At 36.9% G+C, this 27,717-nt stretch overlaps 1 protein-coding gene across 1 annotated transcript; it reads right to left on the bottom strand.

Moving 5' to 3' along the window:
* Positions 1–914: 914 nt before the first annotated feature.
* Positions 915–24,896, bottom strand: LOC139717273 (phospholipase B1, membrane-associated-like). Its single transcript, XM_071628767.1, has 14 exons — positions 24,844–24,896; positions 21,672–21,772; positions 15,818–15,872; positions 13,005–13,063; positions 11,645–11,712; positions 10,760–10,803; positions 9,163–9,277; positions 8,325–8,520; positions 6,074–6,165; positions 5,602–5,671; positions 4,159–4,263; positions 3,168–3,263; positions 2,583–2,648; positions 915–1,390 (listed from the first exon to the last, which is right to left on the bottom strand). Exons 1-14 carry the CDS (start codon positions 24,893–24,895, stop codon positions 1,142–1,144), a joined length of 1,368 nt encoding a protein of 455 aa, XP_071484868.1. The 5' UTR covers position 24,896; the 3' UTR covers positions 915–1,141.
* Positions 24,897–27,717: the final 2,821 nt, after the last annotated feature.

Here is a 27,717-nt window from a genome sequence, read left to right on the forward strand (position 1 = left end):
AACGATGTATGGAAAGCATACATAATTATGATATCTTCTTCAAACGCAAAAAAAAACACCCCGGAACAAAACATTTAAAAAAGCACATGTTGCCTATGACTGGGACAGGACCAGATATTTTTCGTCGACATAATTTACAAAATAGAAGAGCAAATCTTCTGGCACTACCCTAAGTTGAAGGGAGATTCAACGACCTCCTATACATTTGCTGCTCTCCTCTTCACACTCTCCATTCATAATTATAACCCTAAAGAACCCTGCAAGTCACGTGGTCCGTAGCTGGAAGACATCTAATACTGTATTTCTTGCCTGCGTAAACTCATTATATAAGGAAAAAGAAAAAGAGATCAATTGCACTGAATGAAATCGTTGCTATTGCACCTGATGCATTTAGACGCAATTTCTATTTGGCTGAATAAATAATGATAAAAGATTACTTTCATTTACCGAAAGATCAATGAATTGTTAATCATTTTGTGCTGTATCAACGGCGTTCGACTGTACAGACAAGCCTGTTAAAGTGTGATCATTCCACACTTTATTCACGTTAGCTTTGATAAATAGAGAAAGATCAGACAAATCAAACGCAATGGACGACGCTGACAAAATCAGACCTACAAGTATATAGTTGTACATAACATGAAAAAGCTATGGAATTTTAGAATTTTCATTATCTTGCAAATCCCTAAGATGCTATAATCACAACCATAATACACTCAAACTGGTAAATTGAAATGATGATAACGACCTTATAAATCTCCCATGGAACTGTTTATTCATACTGATCTTCACCGAACTTCCCTTTTTCTGAGGCATGAAGTCAATAACATGTACAGGTATACCCTTCGCATCAAATTATTGTAGTCTTGTTACCTACCAACGACGACTCACATGCAGAAGGGAAAAGATTGTAGTTGCTACATCGATCAAACACATGATTTTGATGACAATGTCGTGTATATACCAATGAGAGAACTGTGAGTTGAGGCACAAGTCCGCCTCTTCCAAAACTATTGTGTTTGGTGAAAACACGCGGATCTTTAGAATTTCAAGACATTCTGATTCTATGTCCGATTTCGATCAAACGTTCATCAGTCTACATGTCTGATTTTCTTCCGTATCAAATGCCTGTAATTTTTATTCAAAACGTAGCGTAAGTTGTATTGGGCTTCCTCGGTTTCTTCCAGGCACTCACGAAGATGGCGATTACGACGATGCTTACGAGGACGCCCGAAACGGCTCCGACGATGATTAGGGTCTGACTAGTGAAGCCACTCTTGCTGGACAGGGGAATGTGCCCAGCGGTCTCCTGATGCGACGGCATCTCTTGTTGATCGCTCTCCCCGATATGGACCTGGCTGTTCACATTGGTGTAGATGTATGGGAAAACCTGGCACATGCGAAGAGAAGGAATAAAAAAAAAAACACACACACACACAAAAAAAAAACGAGAACGAGTTTATACTATTGTATTTACACGCGACATTATGCATCATTTTTCGTCATAAGTTACATAGGGCTGCATCCTTATTTCATACAGATGATCATTGGCAACGACGTTTTAGCCCTAATCTGGCATACCTGACCTGTGCAGTCAAGGTACAGTGACTCTAGAATAAATGATAGAAGCTGGAAAAAGTGCGTATAATCATAAGGAACTGGACCACAATCAAAATGTCATATTTCAATTTTGTCAGTCTCTGAAAGAGGAAAGAATTAACTGCTTGATATAATAGTCATGCTATTAAATCTCATGAACTATTGTGACAATCACTATTTGTGTTATGAAGTATAACTATTTAGAGCTCGTTTTGATTTTCACCTTGACGGAGCAGCAAGCGTAAGAAAACTTAAAAAAAAAACAATGTGCAAACAGTTCTCATCACTCCATATAGACTTTGTGTACTCATCTGGTTGTTTGCCTTTTTACAGTTTCCTTGACGATAATGGTTGCAGAATTAAGAGCGGGGAAGGTGTGGGAGGGGTATCCCCTGCCATACGAAGGATCTTTTGCATTTGTGGAATTGAAATTCAAAGTTCTGATGCATACTTTGGGTGGAACATCGGGTAAAATTGTCAATCAAGGAAGTAGGAAAGATAATTATATTATGTACATCCAATGGCCATGGACGATATGATGTTGATTTATTTCAAAGGAGTATGCAATGAAATTGTATGCTGACATGTAATGATGTACTGATCAATAGAATACCCTGCATGATCATCACATTGTGGCCAAAAGAATATCGAAATATGTGTCATACATAATATCTAAATATGTGTCATATATTTATCAATAATTCTACCAATTTTCTTCAGATAACCTGAATATGCCCACAAAAACAAAACAAATCAAAACTTCCAAACCAAGAGTCTGTCGATGACACCATATGTTTAACAAAAGACATTCGAATGCACTTTTCCAAGACTGAGCATATTAAACTTGCATGTTTCCCTGCGATGTCGTCTGTAGATCCTATCAGTAAAACATGTATTTTCAAGTTTTTTGTACTTTTAGGGAATGGTGCATTCTCAGTCTTATGCATACATGCGACTGATCGGATATTTGTCAAAAAATATACCTCAGATGGGCACTGTAGTTCTTCTCCGGGTACCCATTCTAGTCGCTTGGACCCAACTGGTTCAAACTGTCACAGAAGTTGTGAAAATCGCGTCAATATAAAATAAGAAATACAGAATAAATAGACAAAAGTATATTTCAGAACAATGTTCATGTATATGGAAGAAAGAAAAATGAACCCTTAAAAAGAACATGTGCATGCTATATCAACAAAGTAATCTAGAGTTTCACTGTTTTCCAGACGACATAAAGAAAATATGACTATGGAACGAGACAATAGAAACACTCGAGATCATCACTATATTTTAAGAAAAGAATGCTAATAACTCGGCTGGATTTGACTTGAAAATTTCATCATGTTTTATATCGAGACATTGAAAGTTCGCGGACATTATAGGCTATTGCTACTTAACAAGACGCGTGTGAAATGACATAATTAATACGTACATTTGGAATCAAATGAATTAAAAAAAAAGAAGAATTAAACTCTAAACAGACAATACCTATTTCCACGGCCATCGCAATATTATATTCATTGTTGTACCAAATATAACACTACATCCTGCTGAATGTAATACTTTCTTACCAGAGAATTCCAGTTGGCCACGGCTTGAGCTGTCTGCCCTTTCTGACTGAAGTGAAAACAATCGGGAGCGAAGTATGAAGCATCCGGCTTTCCGTCCTGAATGGCGATATTACGTAAAAAAGAATTAATCATTGACCATTTCACTGCGCCACTGTCATTGACAACCTCTCTACATTATGTAATGTCAATGAAGTTCTGTGCTGTTGGTCATCAAAAGGGCAAATGGTTGTATAAATATTCATGAGTTATCATTCATCCTATACACGCACAAGAATTCAATTTCCCATTCAAAAAATTGTTCATCGGCTTCACGAATAGATAATGACAATCGACTGATGATGCTTTCTTGAACTGACAGCGAATTAGTGTCCCTTTCTTGCAGGAGGGATAACCGTTTGTTAAAAAAACCACACACAATGCTTTTATCAACAGTGCGTATAGATATAAGTCATTCAACTCAGAACGTTAGTCATGAAGGAATCACTTATATTGTGAAATGCCTGCCGTCTTCGAGTATAATTTTAAGATCCTGAATTCGAATTTCTTCCTGTTTTCCCGTGGTTGTCCGGCCTAGAATTATGGAAGAAATAACCAATATATTAATAACAACTCCATTGTATTACTGGAGATAGCACTCAAATAGGTACATTTACATCTTAAGATAAGAAATGCTCGTGCTTCCACATCGATCTAAAGCTGTAGTCATTGCTATCTTCTTACTAAAGTTGTTTCTTTTTTACCATACCCATCGACAGCATATTTTCAGTACCTGGGTTCATCATACTCAAACCTTTGTACATCGATATGAAGAACACTTTATTCACGAACAAAAAAACATCGAAACAAAGAAAGAAAGAAACAAAGAAAGAAAGAAAGAAAGAAAGAAAGAAAGAAAGAAAGAAACAAAGCACCAATTTCCATGTCATGCCGGAAATTTTCCCGTCTAGATATGTGTATATGAAATGAGGGAATGTTCACGGGATGTTCTTACCGGCTTTCGAGGCAACGTTGTTTCGTGGAAGAAAGGCTGGTACGCCACTGTGAAGTCTTCTTTGTTATCGAAATATCCGCTCTCTATGAATTCCTGAACCATTTTCTGTGGAAGAAGAAACAACTTCTTGATATCAATAACCCTGAGAAATAAGCATTTTTACAATAGACGTCTCTCGAGAAATACATGTAGGCCTAAATCGTCTAGAAACTTCCCTCACTTAACGAAAAAATAAGATTGATAATAAAGTTTCCAAGGAGGATGTCATGTGTGAGGTGAAGAGTCAATGTAAGTGTCTCTCTCAGACCTGCATTGGAGAATGACAAGTCCATACAAGGGGCCGAATGCATAAACGCTAGCAATTGCTTGTGCTAGCCTTTTACTCGAATCCGTATGCATAAAAACAAGCAATTGCTTGCGAGCAGAAGCTTTTGCTAGCAAGCACAAGCAATTGCTTGCTGCCCGCAAGCAATTGCTTAGAGACCAAGCATTTGCTTAAAAACGTATGCATAAAACGGACATGTTGCTAGTTGTTGCTAGCAATTGCTTACGATTTTCCAAGCTCTGTAAAATGAGCTTGAGCTTTTGCTTAACCGGAACGTACCCTTTTAAGTAGCCTTTTCATATTTATGAAAGAAAGACCATACTTGTGAAGGAGTGGTATAAATCTACAAGAAATTACTTCTAAGTAGTGCAAGAAACTTTTTCATTTCAACAACAGGAATTTCCAGTGGTTAGCACGCAAAATGTGATGAAAAACAGGTAGGATGTCTGACTTCAGTGGAGAGCAAGGAGACCTCTCTCCGCGTGCGATCTGGCAGATCCGGGCTACTGTAAGCTGCAGTGATGGGAATCAGCCAGTAATACGTGTGTGTGTGTGTGTATGTGTCTGTGTGTGCATTTCATAGCTCTTGTGCTATGTCAGGAAATGTTTCCACACAGACATGCCCTTTCAAATACATGCTGCCACACTTGCCTTTGTTCTTGTGTTCGCACAGGCGTGACGTCCCTTTTGTTGAAAACGCAAGCAATTGCTTGCGCGGGACAAGCAAAAGGTATTAGCATAAGCAGAAGGTTATGCATATGGATTTAAGCAATTGCTGAGACCTTTTGCTAGACGAGCTTGTGCTTTTGCTTGAAGCAATTGCTTACAAGCAATTGCTTGTTTTATGCATTCGGCCCATGGTGACAGTGTCGCATTGGTAAGTTTATGAAACATACAAACGTAGAGTAAATCGAAAAAGAAAAAAACATATACACTGTGTATTCCTACGCACAAATAAGCTCTTCTACCATAAACGAACAACACAAAAACTTAGTACCTTTCATGATCCTTAACATACAGGACCACATAAAAATCAAATTTCGCATGCTTAATCTTTCTCCTACCCGACCGCCTCTCTTATATCTAAATCTACCTTTCCAGCTGTCTTACAACCTTACTTGATACTCCTTGGTTCTTTGGTACACTTCCTCATCTCCTCCATCTTGAGATAAACATTTGCAAACTATCCTGAAAAATAAGCACAGAAAGGATAACAGTAACATTTCACATATGCAAGGAGATCATTTGACGATGCCCACATTACAAACAGGGGACATTTACTGTACATTGTCATTGGTATCGTTGCCAAACCTTCAAGTAGTTAGCAGTTTCGGAAATTTTGATTCTCTTTAAAACTTGTTTCCCATCCCTTTTTCTTTCCTTGTTTTCTCTCTCTCTCTCTCTCCTATCAAGTACTGTGTTTAAAAGGTGTTACAACAATGTGTCATAATTGTGTAAAGGTGCCAAGTTGAACCAAGTTTTCTAAAGTATGATATATGTATCAGGGTCAATATAGGAATTGATGTCAAATTGCGTTGTCAGACCATGGTGCATGCAGTAACTTAATAAAAAGATGAACACAAAACTTACCTATGAACAAGGTTACACGTCAAACTTCCTCCAAGTTCTGGTAGAACATATGCATTCATTACACCAACCAAGTTCACAAACGTCCGTGGGACCTGCCGTACACAATGATAAAGCGTCAATATATATATATATATATATATATATATATATATATATATATATATATATACATATAATATTATATTAAAGGGATCGTATAGTATTCGTTGAGATGAGAATTGGGCTTTTACTTTACTGCGAGATACCAAGAAACCACTTATGAAATAGTACAGAGCATACTATTTTAAGAGGAATTCAAAGTTTATTAGATGAAAATTGGTCTTGGAATTGCTAAGACATCCAAAAACAAAGTAAAACAAAGCGATGCTACTAAAAGGTGGGTCCCACGTTTTATTAGGAATGCTCTGTTTTAGATATCTCAGCCATTTTAAAACCGATTTTCATCGAAATGTTGAATCCCTCTTGGAATTAAAAATGCTCTTTCATATTTCATGAGAGGTTTTTCATTATCTCACCAAAAAGTTACTAGAAACCTGAAGTTAGGTCTCAATCAAAACTACACGCTCCCTTTAAACAAACAAACAAAAACACAGTAACGCTGAACCTGGACAGATCGCATTACGTTGATATACAGTGTATAATGAGCATGCTGTGTGCAATTTCATGCATGTTCATACATCAGGCGGACTGAGAGGAAAAGAGTAAACTTTAACATACAATGTACTTTGTACTTGTACGAAAGCGTAAAGATTTTATCCAAATCTGAATACTTAATATTTTCGAGGAGCCTATTCCAAACTAGCAGGCTTTTCCATTCGGCTCATTTGTTCCTTTTTCTATCTTATTGTCTCGCATTTTCTACTATCTCAAAGAAATGTTATTTTGCAAAAGTTTCTTGGTTTGTTCTTATTGTTGGTATTGGCATTACCTTATTATCATACCGTGGCTTAGTGCTTACGTTGTCTTACTATTGTGTTACATCATTTGAATCTGAAACAGCACATATATGTGAATTTATGAAAGTCGAATGTGAAACAATAAGGTTATGGAAATTCATGGTTTGTTTTCTTCTTTCAGTTGTCAGAAAAAAAAAGAAAGATTTTTCGTTTTCTGTAGAACACTCGTGAGGCGAATCTTTTGTCCACATCTCTTAATTTGCATATTTTATGTGGTAAACGCGTAAACGTGTAACTCCCTAAAACCTTCTTTTATATGTCATGTTGTGTTTGTAATAGCCATTCTATTCATTACGTCACAATCAAAGCTATATAGCGTGAATGTGGAGTGATATTGCACTTTAAAGGCAATTGAGGAAGAGGAAGTTATAAAAAGAAAAAACTCATTCATGTTTACTATACTCATGTTTACCTCGTTATACTGTGAGGGTAAAAAAAAAGAAAGATACTTGTCACAGACTTCATTTCGTAACGCCATTACTTATCTAATTTGGTTGATTTTATTTTATTCCTTGTTTTTGCAGAGAAGACATTTTCTAAAACATTTCAATACATTGTTATATCACTCCACATTGCACATGACATTGCACTATACTTCTAAAATGATCAACTACAACACTTCTATAACACGAAGCAACAACAACGAAACTGGCAACAAGGAATCACACGCAGGAGGAATCCTATAGTAAAAAGTACACAGTAGCCTAAATCTGGGATATCCAATGTACCAGAAGAAGCAATAAGAAAAAAACAAAAGGAAAACAATACTTCAATATCTACTTGAAAAAGAGAAATGAGAACGGCGATGCTGACATGATATCAACAGTCTGGAGTATTTACATGGTTCGCATATCATTCGATGGAGTATGTAACCATAATAGTTTCGGTCATGTGACTGCTAAATTTATTGATGCTATCATATCCTAGATTTACTTCCTTGACTGCACTGACTCTTCTTTTCTTGTCACGCGCATATTAGCCGAGGAAAGTAAATGGGGGAATTCAGTGCTGAGTGTAATGTGATGTTAGTAGCAGGTGACGTGCATCCGCGTTCACGAAACAGTTGGCTTCTGTCATTAGTAAATGCAAAACTAAGTAAGATGTCATTTTCACTGGAGTCAAGATACGGTATAAGATATAATTCTATGTCACGAGATATGTTTACAAATGTCACACAAGGTGAAGAGCTGTTTTTGTTTTTGTTTTGTTTTTATGATTATTTGTCCGCTCACATTGGGGATTTCCGTTATCATAATGCTTTCTGTTCTGCGCTGGATTATGTTTTATGAACATACCTCATCATGGAACATTTGGAGTGCCTCCTGGACGAAGCCAAGAAATGCGGCGGGCTTCGAGTTCTCCCTATTGCAACCACTACAGAGATCGTTGCCTCCGATGAAGAGGGTGATGAACTTCCAGTCGTTCTCCATATCGACGCGGGAATCGGCCTTGAGGTCGTCGATCAGGCGGCGAGCTTGTTTTGGCATGTCACTGTGTTGTTTTAGCGACATAATATAGGTAAATGAAAGAATACAGATACCGCTGTAGAGAAATAAGGGACGCGGCTTACATGCTACAGAATGAAAACCTCCTCAATATAGAAGATTGCAGTCATAAAAGTTGCTACTACAACGTGTTCGATCAGTATACCACTTCACAATTTTCTTGTCTATATTATCAGATGACTTGTTATAGTTCCCTTTGCAACTAAACGTGAAGGTTTGTCTGAGTCCTCAAAGCATCCTGAAACTAACCTAAAAAAGAGAAAATATCACGATTAATCTGCTGAAATATGATATGAGTTGGTATGACGTGATATATTACATTATGATAGACCGATGTAAACAGATTTGATGTATAGAATAAGATATACTGTATAAACAATGTCGAGGTTGACAATAGTTACATTCAGACGGTGATCCTTAACATCGAGGATAAGCTAACTTCGAGGATAAGCTCTATGGGGCGCCAAGTGTCGCACGGTCGATTTCGTCGATGAAATGACCGATTTCGTAACGAAATCGACCGTGCGACACTTGGCGCCCCATAAAGCTTATCACTAGAGTTAGCTTCTCCTTAAAGTTTCATAAGAATCACCGTCTGAACGTAACTATGGTAAGAAATAGAACTCACTCTGCTGTCGCTCCGACCACAGCATGATTGAAATTCTTGACTTTTGGCTGTGTGAAGACCACACCCGATCCGGTGGAGAAGCCAAATATATCGGGATTGTACTGTCTTAAGATATCTGCCAATCGGGGACAAAAGATGTAATCAAATCAGAAGAAAACCAAGATTTTCTTGGGCAGTAAAAATCTGGCTCGACAAGGCATCCATAGTGGCCGTGACTGCCCAACTCCTATTTACTAGAGTTACACCGCATACATGGTACTAAAACGCTCTCTCTCTCTCTCTCTCTTCTCTTCTCTTCTCTTTTCATTGGATTTCAATTAGTTTTTTCACTTTTTGCATCTCTTCACTTATTTACTGACAATCCCTAAATTTTGCTTTCCCCATCGTCGTCGTCGTCATTGACATCACGCAACTGTTCAGGATGAATTCTCCTACGCATTTTAAAGTTCTCACTTCCAAGAGTTAAATCACATGTTTACCAGTATACAAGAAAAATGCTGCCTGTAATGTATTAGTATATAATCATCACGTCTCGTCAAATTGCACCTTGCATTTTAATGTATCCAGTGTATTATGTTGAAGAAGTATCACGTAATGTATACATTTGACTGTATTTGAAAAACGCAAAATGAAATAAAATATACAAACTATCGTCTTTGCTTATATCAATATCACGTAACTGTATTGTTCATCGGTTTGCCCTTTTACGTAGATCCACATAAAATCGTTTATCAAGGTTATTATATCTTAGACCATATTGATACACACATGATAAGGTAAACGTCACAAATTAATAATGAGGTGCTCACAAATAAAGGCCTACATGCATATCATGATAAGCTGCGATAAGTTAGCGAAAACACGTGCACCACCGTACGTTCAAACCTTATGCCACACGCTGTGTGACAACAGTCACTTGAAAAGGTATTTTTCCTCTCTCCCTCTCTCTCGGCGCGAGTAAAGCAAGAGACGTGAGTATAAGTCTCGTTTGATATTGGTAACCAAATATGATGACAGTAACAGAAATAAAACCCATGATGCACTTTGGTCGGCATACTTTCCAATCTCCTACTTATAAAGTCGGTTCTCTAACGCCTTTCGATACTTAATTAAAAGGCATTATTTACCATTTGCAGATGAAACAAAAACCCAGCTTTACCGCTTCAAAATAGTCCTCAAATGTGAGTTAGGGATAGAAACAACCAATGTTAAAATTTTAATCAGTATATTCAATTTCAAGTATTGTTGAATACACGAAATGTGAACAATGGTTATAATAAAAATGTTTCCAGAGCAAACTGCCTACAGTTTTGGTTAAGTAAGAAAAATAGTGATATCTCCTTATATTTTAGGTTTTATTGTGAAATATTTATATATGGTAGGATGATTCGTGATGCGACTGACCTATAGGCCTATGCATCATATGTGATATCTCAAACGTTTTTTAAATCACTGCTCCCAATGGTAAACAGTACCTTTAAGGTGTCAAATACATGTAGTTTTGTTGAGCATTAGAATAGGATTAAGTCAGGAAAATACGGAGAGAGGGAGAAGGAAAGAGAGAGGTGGGGGAGGGGTGGAGCTACATTAAACTCACTTGCCACGGTTCCAACAGAGCTGATGTCATCATTTCCTCCAATGCTGGTGGAAAATATACACACGAAGTGTTCTGTATCATGCATCAAAGTCAGAGTGAATTTGTCTACGGAATCTCAACTCAGTAAAAAAAAATGAAAAAAAAAATCAAAAAGTTTTCTTATAATCCCAAAGACTATTAACTAGACTTCAGAAACTGACAGAAATGTCAGAATTCAAATGTATTTCTTCCTTAATTTTTGCGAGATGTGCCAATATCTTATGGGAAACATTGATCTGTTGCTATGCAACATATTACCTCTATAAGACCAGCTAATCATCACATGACAGCGAAGTTGCTGTCACAGAATATTTTTCAACTCATTAGCACTGTCCAATATTTAATATTATTGCGTGTGCGTAGTGTCAGAGTGTTGGTACACCTGTTGGCCCTATAATCCAAAATGGGTTCCATGACATTGACGTCTGCGACAATATTACTTCCATGAAATATCTACACGCTAAAGCCAAACATAAATTCTACCCTCAAGCATTATAACCCTAACCCTAAGTCCTTGGAGAAAATAAGACGGGAGCAATTGTCGCAGGAGCAATTAATGTGTCACTCAAAAAATGATGTTCAGTTTAACGCAGGGACTCGTAATCGATCTTATCGCACCCAAATTAAGAAAGTTGTATTTTGAAATGACCCTGAAGTTGAAACCACTACTAATGTGCGCTCTCTAAAGACTTTTTCCCCCTCGATTCTTTACATTGGGTACACTTTTGTATTAGGTTGGATATCTGTTGAAACATGATCAGAGGGCCGGTATACTTCCTTTCAATTTCTATAAAATAATGGAATACAGGACTACATTTTGTATTTCCTTGCGTTGGAAGCACGTACCTTGCTGAAACTCCCCAATAGTTAAGCATGACAGGTAGAAAGATGAGCGCTTCGGCTGCATATGCCGTCTGCAAAGAATTTAGTGGGGAAATAATACCAGCCTCTTATCGAATTGAATGTACGGTTAAGATAGAGTCGAGATGCAATCAATAATATATTATTAAGATACAAAGAAATTAACTCTACGCCAGGACACTCGTTTCAGGGTACGACACAATAAATCTACATCTATCAACAGCCAATCTACGAAATATAGTTTACGAAACGTTCTTTCGGAAAAAAAGGGAACCCAAATGAATTAGTAGGTTTTGTTTGAGAACATCGACGTAAATTTGCCGTTGCTTTATGATTTTGCCGTTCTGGTTGCAAAACCGTGGACACTAATTTTGGTTCAGCTTGAAAACTCGTCTGCTTGCCAAGTGTGGCTTTCTATGATATTAAAGGACAAGTTCACCTTCATAGACATGTGGGTTGAGTGAATGCAGCAATATTAATGGAACACATCAGCGAAAGTTTGGGGAAATTCGGACAATCCGTTAAAAAGTTATGAATTTTCAAAGTATCTGCGTAGTCACTGCTGGATGAGAAGACTACTACAGGGTATGATGTCATATGCGTATAACCATATAAAGAAAATAAAAAGAGAACTTCACATAATTCTACTTTTTGAATAAAGTGCATATTTCTTTGACTTGCTACTGACATATGTTAAGGGTAATATTATTCCCCCTGCCTTCTGAAAGAGAGAAGTCAAGTGTTCTTTTCTTATGCGAGAAAAGTGAAAATATGTTGAATTTTCTTTATTCTTTCTTTATATCGTTGTACTCATGTGACATCACAAGCTATAGTAGTCTTCTCATCCAGCCTTGAGTAAGCAGAAACTTCAAAAATTCATAACTTTTGAACGGATTGTCCGATTTTCCTCAAACTCTCAGTGATGTGTTCTACTAATATTGCTGCATTCACTCAACCCACATGTCTGTGAAGGTGAACTTGTCCTTTAAGAAACTCCGTCGAAATCAGGGTGAAAATGCCTTAATGCACTATTCTATAACAAAGCAACAACCAGTAAAAAAGGAAGAATATGCTATCAACTTTTAAGCATCACTTTCGCAAACATATCTCTTAAAATTCTTGGATCTTTTTAAACTTTTTATACTAATCGATACAACTTAGTTACTGATATTAGGATTTTTTTGTATAATCATCAACAAAATTACAATTCTAATCAGTCACTTTGCCGCATTATATTGATCATAATAATTGCTATAAAACATATGCGATATCAGTGTTTTCTAAACATGGTCAAACTTATTAAAATCATCACATATCGTCATAAGCATCACTGCTGTATATCTACCGACAGAGAATCACCGATCGCTGCTACCACGTCAATGTCCCCCGGACGTAGCCGATGAACTGTGAAGCAGAGAAAGTCAAATCGGGGAGATTATGAGACCCACATCAATTTTAGATACAGCGTGGGGGGGGGGGGGGGGAGGGGATGGAATGGGAAGAATTAGGGATGCAAAGAAACCGATAACCGAGGTGAGATCGTCATGGGTGCTGTTCGTTATCACGAAGGTTTGTTAATCCGAAAATAAAAAGAAGGTGCGTACGAACTAACCTGCGGAAACACGAATTTCATTTCATTTTCAGAATAACGAACCCTCGGAATAACACCCCCCTTTTTTTCAGATTATGGAACCTTCGGAATAAATCGAAACTTATTTCATTTTCGGATTGACAGATGGCCTTCGAGAAAACTTTGGAATGTTTATGACGAACCTTATCTCATCTTCGGATTAACGAACCTTCTGAATAACGAAGTGTAACCGAGATTGTGACACTGAGAGAGAATAGCATTTTACTGTGTTATTATTTTCCAGTTCTTTACACGAACCCCGATGACTATAGGCCTATACTGGTAACCTGATTGTGCAGCCCAGCTTTTTGTACGCGACGCGGATCTGCAAAACGATTTATTCGTATATTCATATATCTATTTCTATTTATATATCTATTTACTTATTTATTCATTAATTATTTGATTTTTTATTTATATATATATATTTATTTATTTATTTATTTATTTATTTGGAGCCCGTGGTGACAGCGGATGAAGCTCGGGACTCTCCGACATGAGTCCCAGATTCAATCTCCGCCCGGTGCGAACATTGATAATCAAAGTGTTTGACCCATGTAATGTGATATGTCACCTGTATGACACCAATATAGGTGAAGGAATATAATAAGTAGGTCTATGTCTGGTTACGGAAGACTAGTAAAGATAGCGAAGTCCTCCCAAGGAGCAGCTCTATAGCTCCGAACAAACTGCACTTAGGTAAATCAAGAGCAAAACATTATCATCTTTTATATCAGATTCTAATCTCACATCATATCAATAATTGCTCGTATAATTACCCTTAGTTCAGAAAGCGGCCTGTTTCTTCGATTATTATTAAGACACTTGAACTCAGCCTCCTTTGTTACCTCTAATATTAGATCTAGATCATAGATCTAGCTAGTATTTGAAGCTATGATAATCAATAGGTCTATTTAGAAAACAAGACTTGGCATGTAGGTCGTATAGTTGTCGTTGCCGTGTTTATTCATTAGATTAGGCCGGTTAAAGGTAGCACTTGTGATAATTTTCTACCAATCCCTGGCTGTACGACTGTCGCTAAGCAGCGTAAACCATTGCAAAATCACAACATGCACAGATCACACACAGATCTAGCAGAACAGAGCGTCCGGGAATGTCATGGCGATGCCTTCGATTTCGAAAGAATAGTATGTGAACTTAATAAATATCATCCCCATGTCAAATAGAACAGAAATCATTACTTTTTTTTAGATATTAGGGGGATTTTAAAGATTTTCTTAAGTCAGTTCAATTCATACTGTAACATAGAGTTAGGCCTAGATGAAATAAGAGAGCTCACAGAAAAAAATGTTGTTTCGACAACGCTTTACAAACAGTAGCTTCTAATTCTGTTTGAACAGATTTTCATGTGCATTTGTCGATATTATGTTCTGCGAAAGTGGAAATAGTCCACCAAGAGCAATGTTTGCTGGTATACGTCTCAAATACTCATCAATCAAAGAAGCTTCAGCTTTAAAGTTTTGATAAGCTATAAGAAAGACGAATAGATACCAGGCAACGCGTAATCAAAGTGGGCATGTAAACAAAACTACAGCAGTATCTACAGGAGAAGAGAGCGAATAATGATTTACAATGCGGAAGATCTGTGGTATAGAAACGTTGCGGCGAAAATAATGTATGCATTTTCGAGCTGTGCCGAAGTTCTCTTCCACGGAATCTGTAACATGCAGTTCCTCGTGGTAACAAAACAGCATCAACTTATGAGTGTTTTGCGTTAACGTTTGGCTGTAAAATACGTTAACAATATCATGAAGAGAACACACAGCAGAATACGGTATTCTTTAAATGAATGCCTGTTCTATTCTCCCTCGTCGACCTCTCTGTCTTTCTCAATGTCAACCACTTCTGTTGACTTTGCCTCCTATCCATTTCTATCAAACACTACTGAGATTCCTGAATGGAAAACGAGAAAACGAGAATGAATTAATGAGCATTTTATAGTTTCGTTATGAGCTCTTTCACATTATCGCAATCAAAAGGATCGATAATAGTCTATTATAGTGTCAGATAGCGGAAGTTCCCAGGTCGTTATGTCTTTCCTGTTACTGCGTTCGTTAAAGTTTATTTTGAATGTATGATGTATATTAATGATGTCATGACAAATCCTTGGTCAAAATATAATTCCATTTTCAGATAAAGCTCGTGTTAATTCAAAGTGGTGAGATGAGAAAAAAACACACACGATAATTTTCAAGGGGGGGGGGGCTATACATCGTTGATGCAATACCAAGTGTTATTAAGATAATAAGTAGCCTCTTCAGTATTTGTCAGGCTCTCTCAAGGGGTCCCTCTTCAATATCCGTGCCAGATTATTCCTTATCGTACATGTGGGTCACCCAGACACTGTTGGCCAAACACATTGTCCTTAGGTATCTCTATATGGATGTGCTGAATTTAATCCCAGGGTCTTCTGTTCAAATAGTTCCAAGCAGTGACAAATATACCAGCGCTATATACCAGACGAACTTCTTATGTAATAATGAGGGATGATTTGAGAGATCACTTGCCTGATGTAGGTTTCTCGGGGGAGACTGACGGCTGACAATTGAAGCTGATCCCATACTGTGGAAATAAAATCCGGTGGTTAATAGAACAAGACTGATAAAATCAAAGTAAAATCAACATTAAACACCTGTCTAAGCACAGACTATCCCCTCTCTTTTCTCGTACTAACATGTACAATAAGTTCAAACGTATTTCGTTTACCATGAAAGTGCGAACTGAGTTATGATATCAATTTCGAATAATTTCAAATGTGTTGCGTAAACTATATGCCTTATAGCATAATCACATGTTATTCTAGAAAAATTCGAAAAGCAATGATAGCAGATACAGAGGCTTTTGGTAATTTTGATGAGTAATATTGTCCGAGATTGTTGTTGGATTCACTGATAACTCTATAGCTTTGTAATCAACCAGAAAGCCAAAATCCCTAATAGGATCTAGGGTATAGCAATGGGTGGTTAAGGTCAAGCTATGTGCCTCGCAAACTTTCCCGTGGATGATACAGGGCACAGGCGTGAAGGGGGCGTATCTCCTCGCTAATCAAACCCAAAAACTTGGACCTTTGTACTTGCTCTTTCAGTCACGCGTTGCAAATGGCCAGCGAGCAAAGACCAATGGCACCGACTGCCGTCGATTAGTATGACAATACCCTTTAATCTACAACATTAAATTTATCTGTCTTTAAAAAGAAATAAACAAAAACAACTTGTAGGGTCACGAGTGTAATCAGAATCGGAGATAGCACCTCAGTGTTTGGCTTTGAATCAGAAATATCGATGTTTGTTATGATTCTATGCCCAGGGGCCCCCGTGGTAAATAGACTAGATACGACCTTCTACATACCTATAATGACAGGTAATAGGTCAGAGTAAATCACAGTACAATACGGAGATGTGGACGTTTTCTTGATATAGCGCCACCGATTGCAAGGTAGATTGTGTTGTCTACTACTGTGCTTAATCAGCTAATTGAGCTATCGTGATTCATAATCACACACTATTTTATGTGCAATGGGCTTGTGCTGAATCCAGATATCCATCTGGGGCTGATCAGACTCGCGAGGTAATAAAACCTTGCACGTGCAAGTCACATAAAAAATGTAAAGAAGATTGACTTTCAAACTTTCATAATGAGAACTGTTTGCGGGGCTTGTAGAAATGTTCACCACCTTGTCTTGACACTGCAACTTATCACAACAACGTATCTGTCTTCCCTTACAGCTTTTTCACACACACACACACACACACACACACACAAAATGAAACTTTGTTTATATTCGAGGATATCATATAACAGCAATTTAACAAAAATGCACGCAGTACACGAAAGCTGAACTTCTCGAAACAGATATCAATCATTATTACAGATTACTTAACACGTTATCATTGTACAATGTTTGCCAATTAGCATTCTATTTTTTTTTTAGCTCTGTATCGATGTGCAAATACAATGAGATTGTTGTGTGGTACTGTTATCATAAAATAGTCACCTCAAAAGTCAATATGGAAACAGCAAGCACAAGGCGATAATCCCACCATTGTTCCCATTATTTCATATTTGGTATTCCGTATTCTCTCAAGCCGCATAACCCTACGTCAGTACAGCTCTTCACTTCCCTACTTTCCCATTGTTATACGATTTGCGAATCCAGTTTCAGGACCTACTATTGGTCATCCACACACCCATTACACACGCCACCACCGCCACGCTCATGCGCACATGCCCACTTGGTATCATCTGCTGCGTTCGCATGAATATTACGATGTATAGTAACTAGCCCTGATGAGGGGATTTTGTTTTAATAATCGTTATCATAATCCTATCATTAGGAAACTGGTACAGTGAATTCCACTGATTACGTTGAGTCGTGTAGATTAGACGGAACTGGTTACATTCATTTAACCGGCATAATATGATAAATTAAAGAACTGACGAACATTATTGCCAATTTGAGAGAGAATCTCTGATGAGATGCCGATTCAACAATCGTACTGAAACAATGACTTAGTAATAACTTCGAATAATGATAATTTCCTCATCATTTATCTAGCAATCCACGTCCAACAATCTTTGCTTTTTAGTGGATTACTATTTTCCATAATCGAATCTATTTCCGCACGCCCACGAAGTATATAATTATGTATTGTTCCTCCTAATTATTGTATATATATATATATATATATATATATGTTGTTATATAATTTATCTCGGATACTACATGAATCTTTTGCAAATGTTTGAACAATATTATTTCATGACATGTATACTTTGTACTACGTTCTGATTTTCGTTGATTGAAAATAAACTATGATTGAATTGAATTGAATATTCAAAGATAAATAGATGTAGCAATTAAGAAGTTTTTGAAATGGTGTAGCTAAAACAAAAAATTGCAAAGGAACATTGAATGGTTGAACTGTAAGCGAATGTTTAGGAACATTTATGTGAAACATATACAAGGTATACGTATTATAGGCAAAATCACATTAAAAAGTTACAGAACTGACCACAGAAATGTGGTTTCTGGGCTGGAAGGGTATATAGATTAGTACGTGACGGATGCGATTTTTGTCTTTAAATATTACTATAGGTTGCCTTCACTTTCTTTTAATGTGATTTGAAGATAGGGAATAAATTGAACTCACGAATAAACCCAATTTCATGTCTTATGTGAGACCAAGCCTATGAAGTTCAATCTATTATCAAAAATGATCACAATGGCTGTAATATAATCTACGAGTGGCGCCCTATATTGTTACTTCGTGCCACCATAGAGTAAATAGAGATTATAAGACATTTTACGCAAGAAAAGAACAGAATTGTGGGAAGTTTATCACTTAGAAATGCAATACGTAAGTATAAATGTAAGAGACTTAGTATGTTTGATGATTATGTAGAGTTATTACAGTCTAATTGGATAAATGCAATTATTTACTGGATTGACGTTTGGTTCTTATCCTGATAAGTGTATAAGTTAGTATTATTGGATTGACATCTAAACACTTGTCTTGGAAATGCATGAATCCCGGACAAATGATTTATTAGACATACTTGATTAGTTATAAAATGTGATATGTCCTCTGGACAAATTAATGGTTTATTTATTATTGCAACTTTAAACTTAAAATTATGTAATACGTATCCAGGAAAAATATGAAAATTAGTACAGTTTGATAATCACTTCAGCAATCAGAAATGTAATACTGTGTATGTGTACTGCATTGGGAAATGACAACGGCGATTAATTAGATTTTGAGTAATTGTTGTCAATCATCAAAATTTGTTGTAAATATAGCTACACTGTAACTATTGTTCACTGTTACGTAAGTGTGTCATTACCTGCCATTGTGTCCACAATACAACCATGGATCTGGTACAATATGTTTAGTCAACATGTCTTTTGTTTAGTTTTATTTACCAATAAAAACTCGATTATAATAAGAATATACACAATCACAATAATCACATATTGGAGTGTCATTATCTGCTTGAAAACTGCAGAATTAGAAATGTTGCTACACTTGATATCTTATTGCCTGTACGCTGCACTGCCCTTTTCGGACCACTGACAATTTCTCCTAACCATGTTAATAAACAATATTCTTCTTTTTCGGAATCGTCCTCGAAAGAAGATGCTTTTAACACATTCCTTACATTCTAATCATTAATTCTGTCACCTTTTTTCAACATTGTTTTTCACTTTATATGCCTTTGAATGTGCATTCCTCAATGCTATATTCAACTTTGCCTTCATGCGTCGTTAATTAACAAGAAAGGGGAAACCCACGACATGTTCTATTTTTACACGTGATTACTCCGTACTTGAACGAATTGTGAAAGTGCACTCACTTAATTCCGCATCCTCTTTCGCCCACGTTATACACTTATAAAAAAAGGCACATTATGGTGTCAGATGCTTAAAAAGTGTTTGAATAAGACATACCGACACAATAGCAGGGCCTATGAACGTTTCTAGTATAGACGTTTTCTGTAGTAAAGAGTTTTAAGTGAGGACTAAATAGAAAGGCTCATGCCGACAATAAAGAGGAGAAAACGAAGGCAGATTTTTTTTAAATCTGTTTGAAGCACCTGTTACTTGAAGCATTTTACTTGAAGGGTGATACTTGTACTCATACATCTATATTTGCTGGAAATGAATGTAATTGAACCTAAACCTGAACCTGAACCCGTCCTCATTAATTTGGCTTGTGCACTGCTGCGGTGCCGGCCCACCATTTCGGGACCGACTTATGGATCGGAAAGAGAAGGTCGTTTCATTTGTCAGTGTTTGTTTACTGCGAGTTTTCTGCCTCACTTTCGATACTATATATAACCATGACAATGAGGTCTTCTCCAACGATTACTACGGAAATGAGGTTGGAGATTGTTGCCAATTCGGTATCCATTGACAATATCGCTTATCTATACTAATCTGTCAGGAGAAAATGAAAACCCGGTGTTTAAAGGGATAGTACAGTTTTGGTGGAGATGAGAATTGGGTTTTAAACTTTTTGCGAGATACCAAGAAAACACTTATGATATAGTACAGAACATGTCATTTTAAGAGGAATTCAAAGTTTATTTAACGAAGATCGGGTTTGGAATGACTGAAACATCAAAAAACAAAGTAAAACAAAGTGATCGTAATAAAGTGTTGGTCCCACACTTTATCAGAATCGCTCTTTTTTGATATCTCAGCCATTTCAAAACCAATTTTCATCAAATAAATGTTGAATTCCTCATAGAATTACATGCTCTTTCACATTTTATAAGAGGTTTCTCATTATCTCACCAAAAAATGTTAGAAACCTGAAATTAGGTCTCAACCATAACTGTACAATCCCTTTAACCGGCCCACTTCACGAGCCATATCCAATTTATTTCACGTGAAACGCTGCATTGAACCTTTTGGTCATCATGTACCTTGTTAACTCAATCATGTCTATGATAAAGTGGTTCAAATACCACAGTGAACAAAATGATTTCAAACTGCTATTCACGCAATAAGTGATGAGTAAAATAAAGGCCACAAAAGTGAAGGTGGCTGATGAAACAGTGGACGCTGACGTGGCAAGTCATTTTCTTCGATGAGGTAGAACCTTTACTGCGATATTATGACATGAAAGGAAATGCATTTTGTGCATGTGTGTAGATTGTCTTCGTGGAGTCATGGTAGTATTTCGATTGATTGATTGATTTTATTTCTGCATTTCTTGTTCATACATACAGGTAATACAAAGTCAATTGAATTGAGAACAACATTAGGGCCTACTGGAATCTAACCTTTGAAACGGATAATTTATTTATTTATTTATCTATTTATTTATATGTTTTATTTTCACAGGGTGGCTCCATCAGTGGGTTAAACACTGTTATTCTTGGAGGCCCTGCATGAACACATACATACAAATAAACACATGATAATAATACAATACCAACATTAAAATAAAGTTTGCAGTATCAAATCTGTACATATCTTAATATACTGTATACTGATATATATTAAACTCAAAATTTAACAAATATTATGCAACACATTACATCCTCAGATCCTTAAATTTCCCCTACCTCAGAAAGAAAGAAAAAAACAGAAAAAAACAACAACAACAGAACTATACTATGATAAAGTGGTTCAAATACCAGAGTGAACAAAATGATTTCAATGAGTGATGAGTTCAAATATAAGGTTATTCCATGATAATACAAGGTGAATACGAGCATGATAGTAACATGAGCTTGACAAATCCATATTTCTGAAGTGGAAAAAAAATACCGGAAAAGAAACAAAATCGACAAGATTTTCTCGTTGAGGGAATATGAGGGCACAAACTGAAAGTTCTCTGAGCTACATCATACCTCATCGTCATCTCTAAGACCACTGTCAGCCGAGGTTTGGATGACGGCTTGATAATTCTCCGAATAGGCCTCAAACAGCTCGCGGAAGTTCTCCTCAACTCCTGCAAGAAGGTTGAAGAATGGGGAAAAATGTTAAAGAAATGAAATCTGATTCTCATGCGTGCTGCTCGATATTACAAAGAGTGATGATAATCACGAATGCAATACCGGGTATCCTGACAGGTGAATGTATTAAGTGTAAAATTCATATCACTGGCCAAAGAAATACTTGATAATGTTTGCCTGCGTGTGAGGCATACACATGGAAACATAGCTAATAATATACCCATATATCTTCTTCCGCATAATTTCTCAGGTAATCATTTGGAAATTTGGTAATACGAGTTATATTTTGTTAATGGAATTAATTTACACATCAATTTCCCTTCTTTGAATCATGTACATTGTAATCTGCTTACTGATATTTTATGTGGTATTACCGAAAAGAATCTTGATTTATGTATGAAATTGTGTTGGAAGAAAAATTAATCAAACAAACAAACAAACATTCATGAATGTACATGTTTGTATAATACACACACAAACAAACAAGGATATATAAAACATATAGAAGGAGAGAGGTGGAGACGCAAATTATATTATATCATACGCTTTTGTATGCTTTATTTATATAGCAATATTTCTTTAACCTATGTCTTCTTCTCATGACGAGATATATTGCATCTTTCTGTAGGCTCATCTCCTTTTATTCTTTTGTGACTCTGTTGCTGCGCTTAGATATTAATTCTAACAAAAAAAAACATGCTCAGTAATTGAGAAAATCATGCAGAAAAGGGAAGAATTTAGTTAGTTTTTTGGCAGGATTTGAAATGATAATCATTATTTTTGTTGAAAATTTCCCAAATATTCCACCCATCTTGTGCTCCAGAATAATGATTAAAATCTAATTTTAAAAATGCATAATAATTGTTCTCTGTTCATCCAGTAATCATTGTTGGAAATGAAGTTATTTATAAGAGTGAAAATTTCATATTGCTTGTATAATTTGAACCCGGCGAAACCGCTATTGTATTTGAAGGGGATGAAATACCATGAACATCCATTGTCCCTGTCTTCGCTGTCTCTTCGTTATCATTTCCGTGGCAAAAAAAAGGAGGTACGATGTGTTTCACACGTATACGGGAACATTTTGTGTCTCCAGTGTGACAAATATGCATGTCCTGGTTTTCCTTACGTGGTGGTTATCAGACTCGAATGTGCCTTGTTAACTTGTATGATACAACTATACAGTCATCTAACACACGCTAACTCAGAAATTTGACAACTGCTTCTTCTTCTTGTTGTCATTTTAAGTATTGATAAATTGTCGTATATAGCCCTAACCATGACTTTCTCAGTGACAGCCCGTAAAACACGATTTTAAGGGAAAGTTTCCCAACAATATGTGTGAATTCGGTGACAGAATTTTAAAAAAAGGAGATTATGATAACACAATACAAAGTGAAAGTTTAAAAGTTTAAAAATATTACGTATAGACAACTCGACGTTTCATGATGTTATTGTAGAATTCATAAGAACATCAAACAAGTTTCTGAATGAATTTTCTTCTTCACCGAGCTCCTCCGAAGGGCATGGAGCACAATGTTTGCTTCAACGTATTTTCGGAACATATCAAAGGCATGTTTACTTTCCATAAGGAACGAAAATTCGCCTTTCAATACTGCCTGGTGAAACAACGAATGATTCATGAGGCAATAAACTTGTTTGACATGAAATAAAGCAAGGTCAAAATCCGATGAACATTTTTGTGGAGAACGCCGTGAGAAGAATTTTTGTTTAGTTTGCCTGGCTGATTGAACGCGTTGGAATCACGAGTTCTGACAAGCAACGTTTGTGTCGAGCGTTTTTGCCCGAGAAAAAAAAAAACTCATACAAAATAATTATTACACTGTGATGACTCGTGGAAAATACAATCTATCTGTACATTTCTTGACTTTGAATCCCAGACAAAGTGAAACCCTCCATCGGCATCATGCATTTTGAAGAAACATGACTTATAGGAACATTTTTTTTTCACACGATGTACAAGCCACGCTGTGAGCCAAAGTTATCGCTTCGTAAAGACTAAGTGTTGATAGGTTGTGCGACGTTTTGTCAATCTGTAAAGAGGGAAAAACATCTGAAGACTATTCAACACAAATACACGCGTATATACTGAACAATATTGTTTACATATAATTGCACTCTTTTCAATAACATGATGCCTATTGGGCCGGTCAGGATTGCCACCTGGCTTCGCTCTCGCTGTTGATGACCAAACTTGCAGGATAATCACCGCCGAACCTATTATGAATTCGGTGATCATGGAAAAAAAAAGCGCAATAAGCTGCGGAAGGGGTAATGATATTCTGAGGTTGCAGTTTCAGTTTCAGTTCAATTTCAAATCTATATATTCCATTAAAAAAAAAATGAATTATGGTGGGCCTACATGTACAATGTATTTTGCGCAAAAATATACTCTATAAATTCACAGTATAACAATCACGATAGTCCTAAAAGTATTTGAAACAGATACAAGGAAAACAAAGATATTTGCAATACGTATTGCCCGTTAGAGAGAGAGAGAGAGAGAAAGAGAAAGGATATAATGCGGGAGTCTAACATTTTAAGCAGGTGCATTCTTGATAGTGATGGCAGCCTCAGGAAAAAAAATGAAAAAATGAGATAAGCGATTTGTGTCTTTTTAAAAAAATCAGTAAATGAATAATCTAAGGCCCCAAAAGAGTGACAACACCCAAAGAAAACCCCATTTTGGCTGCGTCTACAGGTGATGCTTCAAGTTGGGCACTGTAACCATGCAGGGAGGTGGAACTTGCTGCAATAAAGGTTTAGAAGACCACGAGAGTTAAAAGCATTTATTTTGGACATAATTATGCAGTCTTAAGATTTCAGGTAGGAAATGGTTTGCACAGGACACTGTCGGTGTAAAAAAAAACATGATGCAGAGTCCAAACCAACGTCTCTCAGTTTCAAGACACAGTATCCATCAGTAAGGTTCTATAGGATGATTATTAAAAAAAAACCAACAACAAACAGTTGAGGCATTATGAGGCGGATAGGCCCCCTTTTTTAAATTTCGAAGATCCATATATACCAGCACATGTAATCTCACCTCCACGAGTCGGCACCAAGAACAGAGCAAGAAAAGTAAACACCCGCAGCATCGCCATGGTTGTCTTCGTCTGAATTGTGTCGCGGAGAACCGCTTGGTTTTCAAACGATTTATCGTCACGGGATTTCCTGATAAGTCATTTTTACATCTCGAGTTGAGGGCGCCAAAGAAGGTGCGCCAACAACAAGGTTACATTATCTTGAGAACTTCCTATTGCTCTGTGGCATGGCGCATTACCAAAACAGAAGAAGGGTGTATAATAAAATGAAATGATAGGCCCTATAAGGCCATTATACAGTACTTGCTATGTAAAATCCGGACAAATAAGGATCTCAGTGAGATTATCACACTGCCATGTTGAATATATTATGTAATGATGTGTTGGTTTTATGTCTGTATAAGGGTTTGGCAGAATCTATCCATTTGCTGATTCATATCGATTATTATTGTGATAGGTTATATCATTTTAGAAAATGGCTTGTCACAACCGGTCATATTATGTATGTGTATGTAAGTATGTATATATATATATATATATATATATATATATATATATATATATATATATATAATATATATATATATATACATATATATATACATATATATATATATATATATATATAATATATATATACATATATATATACATATATATATATATATATATATATATATATATATATATGCACATACACGCTATGCCTATTAACATACATCATAAGCAACACCAAGCTGAATGAATCGCGTCAATCTTTTCATAATGGACTGGAATTCACAGTTTGATAAATAAACATTAGTGAGGTTTTACATCATTCATAACATCCATTGATAAGGCGAATTACTCTCATGGTTACAGTAGTGGAACTTTCATATATTCCATTCTCACTGAAAACTATTTCCTTATGCCACGCGATGCTTGCCGTCAGTGAAAGATTGTCACTTTGCAGACGAAGAGCCGGTACTTCATTGTACGCTGCACAACGTTACACAAAGTTGTTATTCAGTTCATCGTAACAATATTCACTTATTTTTCAAGCACTTGACATTGCTCCCCCAAGAGGCATGTAGAGTCATTTTGTCCTAACATACTCTATAGTAACAAGTGGTGGGAATGTTTGAACATGTAATTTTTTTTAAAATAAAGATTTGTGAAATTCACAATATTCGCAATTTTGTGTATGACATCAAAAGTTGTTGAAGGGTATACCATCTACAGGCGTGGCATGGGGACTTTGATACCGGTTATCTTTACAAAACTCAACAACTTTACAACAGATTTTCTGATTTTCTCGCAGTTTCGCCAGGTGTTTCAATTCGTGTGTGTTCTGTTTTTATACATGTATATTCTTCACTCACACTGAATCCACTTCATTCCGGGGAATCCCCTTATGAGGCCACTAGTTATCAAATTTGCAGTCGGTTTTGTATGCATAGAAACATGTACATGTACGATGCAATTTTAACAATCGGTTACATCTTTGTCTTGTAACTTACTACTGTAACATTTGTAGCCTGAACGAGTAACAGATGGTGGGAATGCTTGTACATGTAATTTTCTTTTAAATAAAGATTTGCGAAATTCACAACATTCGCAGTTTTGTGTATGACATCAAAAGGTGTTGAAGGGTATACCATCTAGGTCAACGGCGTAAATCCGTACTGAGGAGTGGGGGGGGGGGGGGGGGGGGGATGGTCACCATCACCACGATTACAAGCCCATAACCGGACCGGCTTGGGGGAGGGGGGGGGGGGGAGAAGCTTGGTGCCCCCCCCCCACACACACACACACGCACACACTTTACAGGGATCGGATGTCCAACTCTTTTGCATGCAATACAAAGTGGGAGGAAAGTGGCAGCAAAAATATGAAGACTTTTTTTTCTTGTTGCTTTTTTTTTTTTTTTTGCTTCTCAGATTACTTTCGGCGGAAAATCAGACCTTAAAAGTATGAAAACATATTACTTTTTTTTAAATACCTGTGAGAGGGAGCGGAACGACCGAACGGGGGGAGGGTATGTGGCGGGGGGGGGGTATCCCTCTCCCACACGTGGAAGATTTTGCATTTTTAAACCTGAAATTCAGCGATCTGGTGCACACTTTTGGTGAAAATTTTGTTCTCTTTTATTTAAAAAAAAATAAGAAAATGAAATATTCACAATATATTATTGAATTACTAAATCGTGGTATTTCAGCTCTTGCTCCGCCTGTGCGACATCACTGTGAAGGCCTACTACATAATGGGGCCTATCACCGGCGTATAGACAGGATTTGATCTTAGGAGGAGCGGTTATGTGAGGGAGCGAAGCAAGCGAGGGGGGGGGGGGGGAAGGGTATGGTAGGGGGATTTCCCCCTCCCACTGTGAAATCTGTTTGCATTAAAAATATTGACATTTTAGTCCCAAAACTGCCGTTTGTAACTATATTCTTCGCTTTGGAAATTAAGGGGGCGGGGACGCACCGGGCGAAAACTGCTGGCAATTACTGGCAGCAACATCAGGAGAATGGCATAGCGATTAAATGCGAGCGAGCGAAGAGAGCGAGCTAAAAAAATTTGATATTTTACAGTCCCAAAACTGCCGTTTGTAGCTATATTTTTCGCTTTGGAAATTAAGGGGGGCGCACCGGGCGAAAACTGATGGCAATTACTGGCAGCAACATCAGGAGAATGGAATAATGATTAAATGCGAGCGAGCGAAGCGAGCGAGCTTGAAAATTTTGACATTTTACAGTCCCAAAACTGCCGATTGAAGCTGTATTTTTCGCTTTGGAAACTAAGGGGGGCGCACCGGGCGAAAACTGCTGGCAATTACTGGGAGCAACATCAGGAGAATGGAATAATGATTAAATGCGAGCGAGCTTGAAAATTTTGAC

This window comes from Diadema antillarum, unplaced genomic scaffold, assembly GCF_040938485.1.
Source record: "Diadema antillarum isolate AM-2024a unplaced genomic scaffold, OU_Dant_1.0 scf00000074, whole genome shotgun sequence".
Taxonomy (NCBI): Eukaryota; Metazoa; Echinodermata; class Echinoidea; order Diadematoida; family Diadematidae; genus Diadema; species Diadema antillarum.